A 12620-nucleotide genomic window follows, 5' to 3' on the forward strand; every position below is an offset into this window, starting at 1 on the left:
CTTTGTTTTTTCCTGTTGAATAATGCATGCACGGTGATGTGACCCTGACATGCACGTAGCTAGGATCAGAGAGTGCACGCCACACGTTCCTGGTTTTCTTTCTTCTGCTTTGATTTGTTCTCCCGGTGGCTTTGCGCACGACTCGTGGCTGTGGGATGGCGCAACATTGTGCAGAATGTGATGCAGCCAGCCGGGAGTTAGTTAGCAGGTTGTTAGCCCTTTGTAATGACAAATATACAAATGAGGAAATAACAGAAAAGTCACAGAGTCTAGTGACGCAAAAACTCTCTCTCGTGTTATGTGTTCTAGCTCGAGTGCTCTCGCTGGTTTTGACAACTACATTTAGCATCAGAGCCTCGGTGTTCGATCTGTAGCTCCGGCAGCCGGTGGTGTCTGATCTGCGGTGGCCATGACCGACAACGAGCCTGACAAGAACACGTCCGGCAAGAAGATGGAAAGTCCGTCCGCCTCGCCGCCGCTCGTGCGTCTCACCAGAGACGGCAGCGGCGAGTTCCGCGTGATGGAGCGGGTCATGCGCTAGGAGTCCGGGATGACCATGATGCACACCCGCACAAATTACATGGAGTGATCCTCACCAACATGCCGTCGGAGCTGATGCGGGTGCTGGCGGCCAAAGATACCGCCAAGACCGCGTGGGAGACGATCAAGACCTTGCGGATGGGCAGCGAGCGCGTCTGGGAAGCCAAGGCGCAGGTGCGCTGCCGCGTGGGAGACGATCAAGACCTTGCGGATGGGCAGTGAGTGCGTCTGGGAAGCCAAGGCACAGGTGCACCGCCACGAGTTCGAGGAAATCCGGTTCAAGGACGACGAGTCCATTGAGGATTTCACGCTGCGCCTGACGGGGATCATCGCCCATCTGGAGTTGTATGGCGACCCCGTGACTGAGCACAAGGTTGTACAAAAGTTTCTTCGGGTTGTGCCGCAAGTTCAGGCAGATGGCGATGGCCTTCGAATCCCTCATCGACCTCAAGACGATGATCATTGAGGAGCTCACGGGGCAACTCTCGACGTGCGAAGATCAGTATGATCTCGATGACGCCACCGCATCCACTGGTCGCCTTTTCATGACTGAGGAGGAGTGGGACGCCCGCAAACAACAGCGCACCGGCGAATCCTCGTCGAGCGGCGGCGGCAAAGGCAAGTCACCGGCCAAGCCCAAACAGCAAGGTGGCGGCGGACCTGCTGCAAGGCACGGCGGCGAGGGTGGTTCAGGCCGAAAGAAGAAGGGCAAATGCCACAATTGTAACGGGCCGGGCCACTGGAAGAAGGACAGTCACGCTAGGATCAAGGATGAAGGAGAGCAGGCTAAACAGGGCAAGCACATCTTGTCCAAGATGGCGATGAGCACCATGAGGGCCTCATGATGCCCACGGCCACCACGTTTGTCACTGCCAGCATCGTGGTGCCGCAGCAAGTTCATCTGAACGAAGAGAAGGTGTATCCAGAGATCTCACTGCCGGGGCTGTGGTACTTTGATTTGATACGGGAGCTACAAGCCACATGACGGGCGATAGGGGCTTGTTTAGTACTCTTGATGAATTGGTACAAGGGACTGTAAAGTTCGAAGATTGATCACACGTTGCAATCCGTGGAAGAGGTTCACTGATCTTCAGAGGACAGAGCGGGAACCACTGCACACTATTAGAGGTTTAATTTATCCCAAGTCCTCGCAGCAATATAATTTCAGTTGCCAGCTAGATGAAGGGGAGTGCACAATTTAGAGTCATGAGGGACTCATGATAATTCATGACACCGGTGGGCACATGATGGCTCACGCCCGGCGTTTGATCTGCCGATTGTACACATCTGTGCTCACCGTTGACACACCGACGTACTTGCTGATGAAGAACGACGACGAAACCTGGCGTTGGCACGCTAGGATGGGTCATCTAGACTTCAGGGCACTGCGTGCCATGTCCTCAAAAAGCATGGTACGCGAGATGCCGCTGATTGGTCACGTTGACGAGTACTGCAACGGATGCGCCCTCGGCAAGCAGCACCGTGCCCCATTCCCACAGGCAGCAGCGTACAGAGCTGAGCAAGGCTTGGAGCTGCTTCACACGGATTTGTGTGTCCAGACCAGTCCACCCACTCTTGGAGGTAACAAGTATTTTTTGCACTCTCACTGGGAGGTTCATCACATGAATGTGAAATCGACATTCTTAAATGGCAAGCTCAGTGAGGAGGTTTATGTGGATCAACTGGCTGGTTATTTGGTCGCCGGAGAAGATGGTCGCGTGCTGAAGTTGAAAACAGCATTGTACAGTCTGTGGGAGGCTCCTAGGGTGTGGTATGGGAAGCTCGACGAGTCACTGACTACCCTTGGTTTTGTGCGCAGTCCCTTGGAGCACGTGGTGTACACAGGCGGGGTGATGCCAGATCGTACCTCCTGGTTGGTGTCTACATGGATGACCTCATAATCACTAGGACGGATGTTTCTGCCATTAAAGACTTCAAGCAGCAGATGTTCAAAATGAGCAACCTCGGACTCCTAAGTTACTACTTAGGGATCGAGGTGTGCTAGTCTGATGGTCAGATCACACTACATCAGTGAAGCTATGCATCGAAGGTCCTAGAAGCGGCGGGAATGAGCGACTGCAACAGCTGTGCGACGCCCATGGAGTGTCGTCTGAAGCTGAAGAAGGAGGACGGTGGCTAACCCGTCGATGCCACCATGTACCATAGTGTGATAGGCAGCTTGCGGTATCTTGTCAATATGCGCCCCGACATTGCTCACGCTGTCGACATTGCAAGCAGAATCATTGAGAAGCCTAAGTCGCACCATTGGATGACAGTAAAGAAAATTCTAAGATGCATCAGAGGAACTTTGGATTATGGGTGTTGTTACAAATCTGGTCATAGGGAAGGAGTTTTGCTTGGGTATAGCGACAGTGATCACGCAGGTGACACTGGAGATCGCAAAAGCACTTCCGAGCAAGTTTTCTTCATTGGTGAAAATCCAGTCAACTGGTGCTCGCAGAAACAAAAGATCGTGGCACTGTCCTCTTGCGAAGCCGAGTATGTTGCAGCAGCAGCATCGACATGCCAAGGGTTGTGGTTGTCATGGCTGGTCGGCGATATGTTGGGCAAGCCAGTAGAGAAATCAGACTCTTGTTGGATAACCAGGCCGCCATTGTCCTCAGCAAGAACCCTGTTCATCATGGCCGGAGCAAGCACGTTGACATCAAGTTTCATTTCATCCGTGATTGTGTGAGCACTGGACAGATGGAAATCAGTCACGTCCGCACCCAAGAGTAGCTAGCTGACGCGCTGACTAAGCCGTTGGGCAGGGTGAGCTTCGTCGAGATGAGGCAAAAGCTTCGGATGATCAAGATTGGTGCTAGGTGCTGAGCTTAAGGGGTGGAAGTGCAGGACCTGCCTAAGCTCATCACTAGGTTTCAGACCTTGGTTTTTTCTGTTGAATAATGCATGCATAGTGATGTGACTTTGCCATGCACGCATTACCTCCGTTCCATAATGTAGGACATTTTTTAACACTACAATAGTATTAAGAAACGTCTTACATTATGGGACGAAGGGAATAGCTAGGATCTGAAAGTGCGCACCACACGTTCCTGGTTTTTTTTCTGCTTTGATTTGTTCTCCCGGTGGCTTTGCGCACGACTCGTATGGCTGTAGGATGACGCAGCATTGTGCGGATCGTGATGCAGTCAGCCGGGAGTTAGTCAGTAGGTTGTTAGAGCATCTCCACTAGCCTTCTCAGGACGCCCCAGGACACATTTTTAGGCTCGGTTTTAGGCTCAGACGGCACTTTTCGCCGAAAAACGGTCCAGCCACGCCCCCAATGCCCCCCAGGACGTCAAAATAGCGCAGGCAAACCCAGGCGAAACCTGGCACGCTGGGGTCTCTTGGGGACGCCGTCACAAGTTTCGGCGAATCGTGTCTCACCACATGTCCTTTTTCTTGGCCCACTTAATCATTCTCCTCACAAACTTTTGCTTGGGGTGGGGTGTGACTGGGAAGATGCCCTCTTTATTTCGCCAGATTTCGCCGGATGACCCCCAAGACACCAACTTTTTTGATTCGGGTGATGTTCCTGGGTGCCAACGGTTGGACATGCTCTTAGCCCTTTGTAACGACGGATATATAAAGGCGGCTGCTACAAATCAGCCGAATGATTTTAGGCAGACTTAAACCGTCCCCAGAGCCGTCCGATTCAGTCGCACCCAGCCGCAGGATCCGGCAGCTCCAATGCCAGCGCCACGCAGTAGCTCCCACAACAGCACCGCGCATCACCGACACGCAGTAGCTCCCACGACAGCACCGCGCATCACCGACGACGCCCTGCGGCGCTCCATTGCAGCGTCGACAGCGCTTCCATGCAACCCCGGGGAAGCTTCAATGCCCCCGACGGTGCTTCAATGCAGCTCTGGCGGTGATTCATTGCAACCCGGCGAAGCTTTTCGACGACGCCTCAGCGTTTCATTGCAGCTCCGCAGCCCTGGCGATGCTCCACTGTAGCAACATTGCCTGGTGAGCTCCATGGCAGCACCGGTGGCGACGCGTTGGTTCATTTTCTGAACCTGTTGAAACTGAACCAACGTAGCTCTCTCTCTCCGTAACTACCAGTCCTAGTCTCTAATGCATGATCGCATGAGCTTATCTAGATGAGTTTGTTACGGAGTTTGTTAGCGTAGTAGCCGCACCTGCATCCTCAAACAGCAGCGGTGGCTTCACCTTCAGAGCGTTCGGATCATATCCAGTTATTCCTGGTTGTGCCGGCGATGCGTTTTCATACCTGGGGCAGCTGGTAACCGGTGTACGTGTTGTCGCCATGGCAGGATTGGTGCCAGGTTTGGGGTCGACTCCATGGTCGAGAACTTCAGATCGGCGCCGGTGCACGCACGACAGCGATGGCGAGCAGTGCCAAGAGGCTATGGCGCACTGGAAAGTGAGGAAGGGATGAGAGGGGAAGCTCGGGGACATGATGGTTCACACGGGGGCTGCCGGTGGCCACGACGACGAGGCACGACAGCGGCGGTGACTACGTTTTCTCGGTCCGACCGAGCGGCTCGGTTAAAGACCGGACCGGACCAGACCGACAGTTTCTCGGGCCGAAAATTGCAGCCCGGACTGACCAGATTTTCTACCGGTCCTGGACCGTACGGTCCGGTCCTGAACGGGCCACGAGCGGGCCGAAAAGCTTGCTCGTGTCATCCACCCTGAGTGATTGGTGAACGAGGAAGAAAGGGGAAAAGAGAGAAAACGAGTGGAGAAGATGGGTTGCGAGGAGATAAGGTTGGGATGGAGCGGTGGACGTCCTGACAGGGGACACATGTCTTTTTTTGCGGGGAAGGGGGACACATGTCGCACGCACGCAGGACTCGGTTTAAGGGGGACACATGTCGCACGCACGCAGGACTCTCTCTCGAGCGTTCAGTGTTCTTGCTGAGTGCTCTCGCTGGTTTTGACAACTACCCCCCTCCCCCCCGCCCCCCAGCCTCCGCCCGTTTGCCGGCCGCCTCTTCGATGTCCAACCCAACCACCCATTTTTTCGCCCGTCACCACCAACCTTGCTTGCTGCCTGCGTGAGGAGAATGAGGTGCTCTTCCCGGCCGCGTCTCCACCACGACCTCAAGGTGTTCGACACTTTACTCACAAGGTATCACGGATAGTGGGGACGAGTATTTTTTCCACTTCATTTGTTCATCGAATGAGTCGTCCTCGGAGGACGAAGAGCTTGTGGTTGCTGCATTGGTCGTCAATGACCACATTGCTAGGTAGTGGCCTCGATTCAGGGGATCAATCCCGGGCCATACCCCAGCCTTGAACCGCAATAGGAAGAGCGGCCATGCCCTACTCTATGCCAATTACTTTTTGAATTCCCCTCTCTGCCGCCGCTTCTGGATGGCGAGACTTGTGTTCAATCGTATTCATGAGGGAGTGGTAGGATATGACCCATACTTTGAGTGCAAAGAGGATGCCTTTGGCAAGTTTGCATTGGTTTCTCCTCTTATCAAAAATGCACTGCGGCTATTTGCATGCTTGCATATGAAATTTCGGGCGATCTTGTGGATGAGTACATACGTATGAGTGAATCCACATATCTTAAATCAATGTACAATTCCTGCAAGGCCGTGGTGACAGTTTTGGACCTTAAGTACCCGAGAGAGCCAACTATCGCTCATACGACCCGGTTGTTGGCGATCAATGCTGTCAAAAATGAATTGTGCCACGACTTTTACGTTTCCTCGAAGAAATTACCATAATTTTAGGAGGATGCGGGCAATAATTTTTAGAGATAATACTAAAAGATAGTCTATGGTAATAACATATTTTTTATCTACTCTAAATGATGTGGAATGATAAGAAAAAACTGTTACCAACCACTATACATGCTTGTATTTCGAGATCTTATCTTCTTCTTTAGATAAGTATGGCAAATAAGTGAGAATGTATTATGATTGGGAGCTTTAGCTCCCTAAATTTTCTCATCAACATATATCGATGTGGCACTGAAGGATGGGAGGGCCTTCGAATAAATCAGAACAATATCAAGTATGAGTTCAGGAAATACCTACTTCGCAAAAAAAAAAAAAAAGAGTTCAGGAAATACCTTGTCTTTGAATGGGGAGCTCGGCATGGCACACGGAAGAATCTTCTTCTTCAGCCAATCCCTCTTACATGGAGGCGTACTTCCTTGTGACTTGGCATCTTGGATCTGCTTCTTGAGACGCTGATACTCGACACTATCCAAGATGTCTTCGGCTTCGTAGACAGCGGATCTGAGGTCGTTTAACAGTGGCTCCAAGCGAAGCCTGTAAGTGCTCTCGTCGACCACTTCCATCACCCGCTGCAGTTGTACAACCTGTGTGTCGATTATCTTGAGCTTCTCCGCCGCGTTTAAGCCGAGGAAGGCGAAACCTTTGTTGAGGATTCTGGGAACGATGGGCGAGGCAAGCCAACCTAGTGCGGTAACGCCCCATCCTACAGCAGCAGTAATGCTAACCGGATCCGGCATTGCAGGCTTCCTGAGAGGGGAGAGATGGGTAGCTACTAGCTGGCTAGGCTGCAGGATCTTTGTATGTACACATAGACCCTGCAATGGAGTTCACCGGGTGACCAGCTGGTGACAGAACTGGGCCACAAACAAGCACTGGCTGGAGTGAGGTAGGTCGACGGGGGAGTATAGAGGGGGGCTGGCTGGGGTGAGTGCCGCCGGCGAGGTGAGCAGGATGGGACGGAGCGGCCAACGTGAGCGTGAGCGTGGGTAGGTGAGCGGCGGCTTGGAGCTCCTTGATCTATTCTCCGGATCTGGTGTGAGGCTATGATAGTGTGGGGGAAACACCGGGGACGCGGGATGAGACTCATTTTCTATTTGGCGGTGGACGACTCGCGGGAGAAACGGAGCTGTTGGGTCGTCACGTGAAGACCGGATTCATGTCGGCCACGCTTTCTACTTTGCTGCTTAATTAGTGCTGACAACACGAGTTAATTAATGTACTGTCGTACTATGTAGAATGTGCCCAATAAAGTAGCCTTGTATGCATGCTGTCAAAAGCGAATTAGCCGTTAAGCATATCATATGGTATTTTACTCTGTTTATTACGTAGAATTTTAAGTTCTTCTGTTTACCTGTCCATAGCTTACGACTGACAGTAACAGCCTCCAGTACTGAAAGTGTCATGTGCATGTTGTGCTTACTGTCAAGAGAAATCTGCATTCAAAATGGAGATCTGGTTTACATATCCATTGATCAACTTGTAGTTACTAGCTACACCGGACGACTAGGTGCATCTTTTGCAATTACACACATACTGCTCATCTTACCAATCCACTAATCAAAAGCATAAGTTACGTAACCGTCACCAAGGAGCATTAAAATTCACGGTAGTAGTCATGTTCTCATAATGCTTCTTGGTCTTTCTTTTCCTCATCACTTTTTAGTTGTTTCACAATGCTGAAGCAATTAGCTGAATGCTACGTCCTCGGGCTCCAGAAAATAATAATGTAGAATCTAGTACTACTAGGGTATGGTTGTACTACACATATAACGCGGCAGGGTAGACCTTGAAGGTAGTAGGAAATTTCCAGTCAGGTTCTTAGAGCACGGATCAGTTTCATCGTCCTGTCATTGGTCCGAAAATAATCTATCTGTATATACTCCACATATATAGAGATATATACACAGTTGGTAGATGGCATAGCATTGGTGAAGTTCCTTCTCAGCGTCTCACACCAGAGGAGCCCCATCAGTATCTTCATGGGATTTGATTAGGCCCCGGCCAATTAAGAAAGGCCAGCGAGTGTTGTTGGCCTAAACGTGGCGCTCATACCGCGACATGACCAAACAGTATAATATGGTTTACCTAGGGGAATTGATGAAACCAAAGAATTACCTCAGCCGCCAGTGAGTGCACTGGGCCCTTTTTCTTTGCACTATTATCAGTTGCTCCCTTGAAGGCCGCCACCCAGTCAACTCAACCAATATTATTGTTTGTTTGTAAAGATAATGAATGTGCGGTGGCATGAGTCACTACTAGAATCGCCTACTTTGCCGAGTGCCCGAGACACACGGTGAAGGGCCAAAAAAAAAACTAGATAAAGCTTTTGCTGAGAACAGTTATCGACAAAGGGCATTCGATGCACACCTCTCATGCAAACAGATCTTTGCCGAGAATTGTCCATTGGGGACTCTACATAATTAGTGCCGAGTTCAAAAGGGGTACTGTTGTAGGGTGAAACCCTAATGGATGATCTTTTCACACTTGGAGGGGGGAAAGGGATGAGCAACAAGAGGAAATCACTCAAACAAACCTAAATCATACATCCACTATAATAGCATACATATGATCCACAAGTATATAAGAACAATCAAGGGGAAATACCACAAAGGTAAGGTTCTTCCAGGCCTGGGTTCCTCCCACTCCAAAGGAGGTGAGGTCTCAATGATAGTCTTCTCCAAGACGAGGTCTTGATATCCACTTGGGATCTTCTCGTACGAGGTCTTGATCTCCAATAGGTGTACTAGATGAGTAAAGTTCCCTCTAGATAATCTCATGCACTTTGCTAATCCTAACAAATGGCCTAGGTACAAAATATATAGGTGGCTGGAGGTGAGGGACAAGTGGAGGATAAAACAAACACTCCGCGACCGAATTCCTGTAGGGCCCGTGCGCACGGGGTAAGTAGGGCCCGTGGGCATGGGGGCCCCGTTGGCACGGTACACACCCATGTGCACGGGCTAGCAGCAGCTGCAACGAGGGGTCATGTATGCACGGGGATGACCGAAGGATGCTCCACATCATCTTCCCCTCCCCTTGGGGAAGATCCGACCTCGGATCATTAATTTCACCATGTTAGGGAGATAGGTCCTTGACATCGAAGATGTCGCTCATGTTGTAATTGTCGCGTGGAATGTCGATCTTGTAGGCATTGTTATTGTAGTGTGTGAGCACCTTGAATGGTCCATCGGCATGAGGTAGAAGCTTGGACTTGTGCTTGTTGGGGAAGTGGTCTTTGCGAAGGTGTAGCCACACAAGATCTCTAGGGTTTAACAACATGGGATGTTGATACGTCTTCAACGTATCTATAATTTTTGATTGTTACATGCTATTATATTATCCATCTTGGATGTTTTTATGCATTAATATGCTATTTTATATCATTTTTTGGGAGAGATAGACATAGATAATTCAGACTTGATTTGTTGGGCTACTCAACCTTCTCTGGAAAAAAAATATTTGGTTGGGATTTTCTCCCGATGCCATGCCACTGCCATTCACATATGTATCAAAACATGAACATTTTTTGAAATTGCAAATACCTTTAAACATGAACATTGTTATAAAATTTGACAACATTTTTCTCCCGCCGCCGGAGAGGGAGGGAACTGAGGGAGTCCTGGAGTAAGGGGTCCTCGGACAGCCGGACTATATACTTTGGCCGGACTGTTGGACTATGAAGATACAAGATTGAAGACTTTGTCCCGTGTCCGGATGGGACTCTCCTTTGCGTGGAAGGCAAGCTTGGCGATTCGGATATGTAGATTTCCTTCTCTGTAACCGACTCTGTGTAACCCTAGCCCCCTCCGGTGTCTATATAAACCGGAGGGTTTAGTCCATAGGACAAGAACAATCATAATCATAGGCTAGCTTCTGGGGTTTAGCCTATACGATATCGTGGTAGATCAACTCTTGTAATACTCATATCATCAAGATCAATCAAGCAGGAAGTATGGTATTACCCCCATCGAGAGGGCTCGAACCCGGGTAAAACATCGTGTCCCCTGCCTCCTGTTACCATTAGCCATAGATGCACAGTTCAGGACCCCCTACCCGAGATCCGTCGGTTTTGACACCGACATTGGTGCTTTCATTGAGAGTTCCATTGTGCCGCCGCGATAAGGCTTCATGGCTCCTTCAATCATCTTCAATGACGCAGTCCAGGGGGAGGTTTTCCTTCCCGGATAGATCCTCGTATTCGGCGGCATTGTACTGCGGGCCAACTCGCTTGGCCATCTGGAGCAGATCGATAGCTACGCCCCTGGCCATCAGGTCAGGCCTGGAAGCTTGAACTATACTGCCGACATCCGCGGAGACTTGATCTTCGACGTGTTCGAGCCCATGTTGATCAGCTGTGCTGAACAGTCACGACGGGTATGACTTTGATCTGCCATCGGACATTGTTCGGGAGATCTCGCCTGCGGTGGCGCCGGGAATCAATCCGGAGCAGATCGTGCCTTCCGAGGACGGGTGAATAGACCCCGCCACGGAGGCCGCACACTCATCGGCGTTGGAGCCGAACACTGATCCCACCTCCCGTGAGGGTGGTTTTATCGGACCCTTGAACTCGTCTCCGGCTACAGGATCCGAACCGCGTGCGTCCATGCCTATCGAATCCGATTGGGCACATGTCATGGAGTTCACCGCATCGGATGTTTTTCAGCACTCGCCCTTGGGGGATGTGCTGAACTCATTAAGATCTCTTTCCTTGTCAGGAGATTCTTGGCCGAACTCTGTCCAGCTCGAGTGGGAAGCGGACGACGAAGAAATTCGTTCCCCACCCACCACCCACTTCATAGCCACTGTCGATGACTTAACCGACACGCTCGATTTCGACTCCGAAGACGTCGACGGTATTTACGACGATGCAGGAGAAGAACAGGAACCACCGCTCACTTGGCATTGGACTGCCACCTCATCATACGATATATATATGGTGGACACACCAAAAGAAGGCGATGGTGACGATGCAACAAAGGACACTCCCCTCGATAAGCCACCAAAACGGCGCCTGTAGGCGCCGCTCTAAATCCCGCCACAGTAAAAACAGTGACAACAACGCAAGACATCATAACACCCCGGTTGACTCCAAAGGAAACGACGACCCCATGGACCCAGCGATGGAGCAGGATGAGCTAGGGGACGATGAACATAGTCCGGAGCCGACGCCAGATGACGCTGATCCCGAGGGTAAAATTCACCAACCTGTCTCCGGAGAGGAGAACAGCCCGGACGATGATGCACTCATCATCCCTGAAAAACTCTTGAAACAAGAGAACCTCCATAGAAGGCTTATCGCCACCGCAAGGAGCCTAAAGAAGCAAAAGCAAAGGCTTAAGGCCGCGCAGGATACACTCAACCGCAGGTGGAACAAAGTGCTCAACACAGAAGAAAAATACGGCGGTGATTGTCACACAAAGAGCTATCCAAAGCGCAAGCTGCTGCCCGAATTCGGCAATGAGGCCACAGAGCCTATTCAGCCGAAAACGACCGATCAGCCGGATCGACCGCCCCGTGGCCGTGACAAGACGGCTAATGATGCCACACACAAGACAACCCACGATCTACGTGAGCTCCTTGACAAAAAGTCCGGTATGGCCAGATCCATCTATGGATCTAGAAAGCGCGCTTCGGCACAGGATCAGAGCTACCGAAACGATCACATTGATCGAATACCAGCTAGGAATCAGCACCGAACACAACAACCGTCGACAGCATGCCACGACACGTCCAAATACAGGGGTGCCGCACACCCCCTGTGCTTCACCGATGAGGTGCTGGATCATGAATTTCCGGAAGGATTTAAATCCGTGAATATAGAGGCATACGATGGAACGACATACCTTGGGGTCTGGATCGAGGACTTTATCCTTCATATCCACATGGCTCGCGGAGACGATCTCCATGCCATTAAGTACCTACCCCTCAAATTGAAAGGACCAGCTCGGCACTGGTTGAAAAGCCTTCCTGAAAACTCAATTGGAAGTTGGGAAGAACTTGAGGATGCTTTTAGGGCCAATTTTCAAGGGACCTATGTCCGACCTCCGGACGCAGACGACCGAAGTCACATAATTCAACAGCCCGGAGAGTCAGCCCGAAAACTCTAGAATAGATTTCTTACTAAGAAGAATCAGATAGTTGATTGCCCGGACGCCGAGGCCTTAGCGGCCTTCAAACACAGTATCCGGGATGAATGCCTTGCCAGATACCTCGGCCAAGAAAATCCGAGGACAATGGCAGCCTTAACAAGCCTTATGACCCGCTTTTGCGCGGGCGAGGACAACTGGCTGGCCCGTAGCGGCACCAGCGACCCAGGCACATCCGAAGTCAGAGATGGCAACGGGAAGCCGTGAC

At 50.9% G+C, this 12620-nt stretch overlaps 1 protein-coding gene across 1 annotated transcript in view; it reads right to left on the reverse strand.

Annotated features, from left to right (window-relative positions):
- The window catches only part of LOC119341510 (putative disease resistance protein RGA3), a 12001-nt gene extending 4729 nt beyond the window's left edge, over positions 1–7272 (reverse strand). The window contains exon 1 of the mRNA XM_037613384.1: positions 6599–7272. Within this exon, the coding sequence (XP_037469281.1) occupies positions 6599–7003 (405 nt within the window). The 5' untranslated portion in view covers positions 7004–7272. The remainder of the gene's footprint in view (positions 1–6598) is intronic.
- Between the last annotated feature and the right edge of the window lie 5348 nt (positions 7273–12620).

The sequence above is a fragment of the Triticum dicoccoides genome, chromosome 7B, assembly GCF_002162155.2.
Source record: "Triticum dicoccoides isolate Atlit2015 ecotype Zavitan chromosome 7B, WEW_v2.0, whole genome shotgun sequence".
NCBI lineage: Eukaryota > Viridiplantae > Streptophyta > Magnoliopsida > Poales > Poaceae > Triticum > Triticum dicoccoides.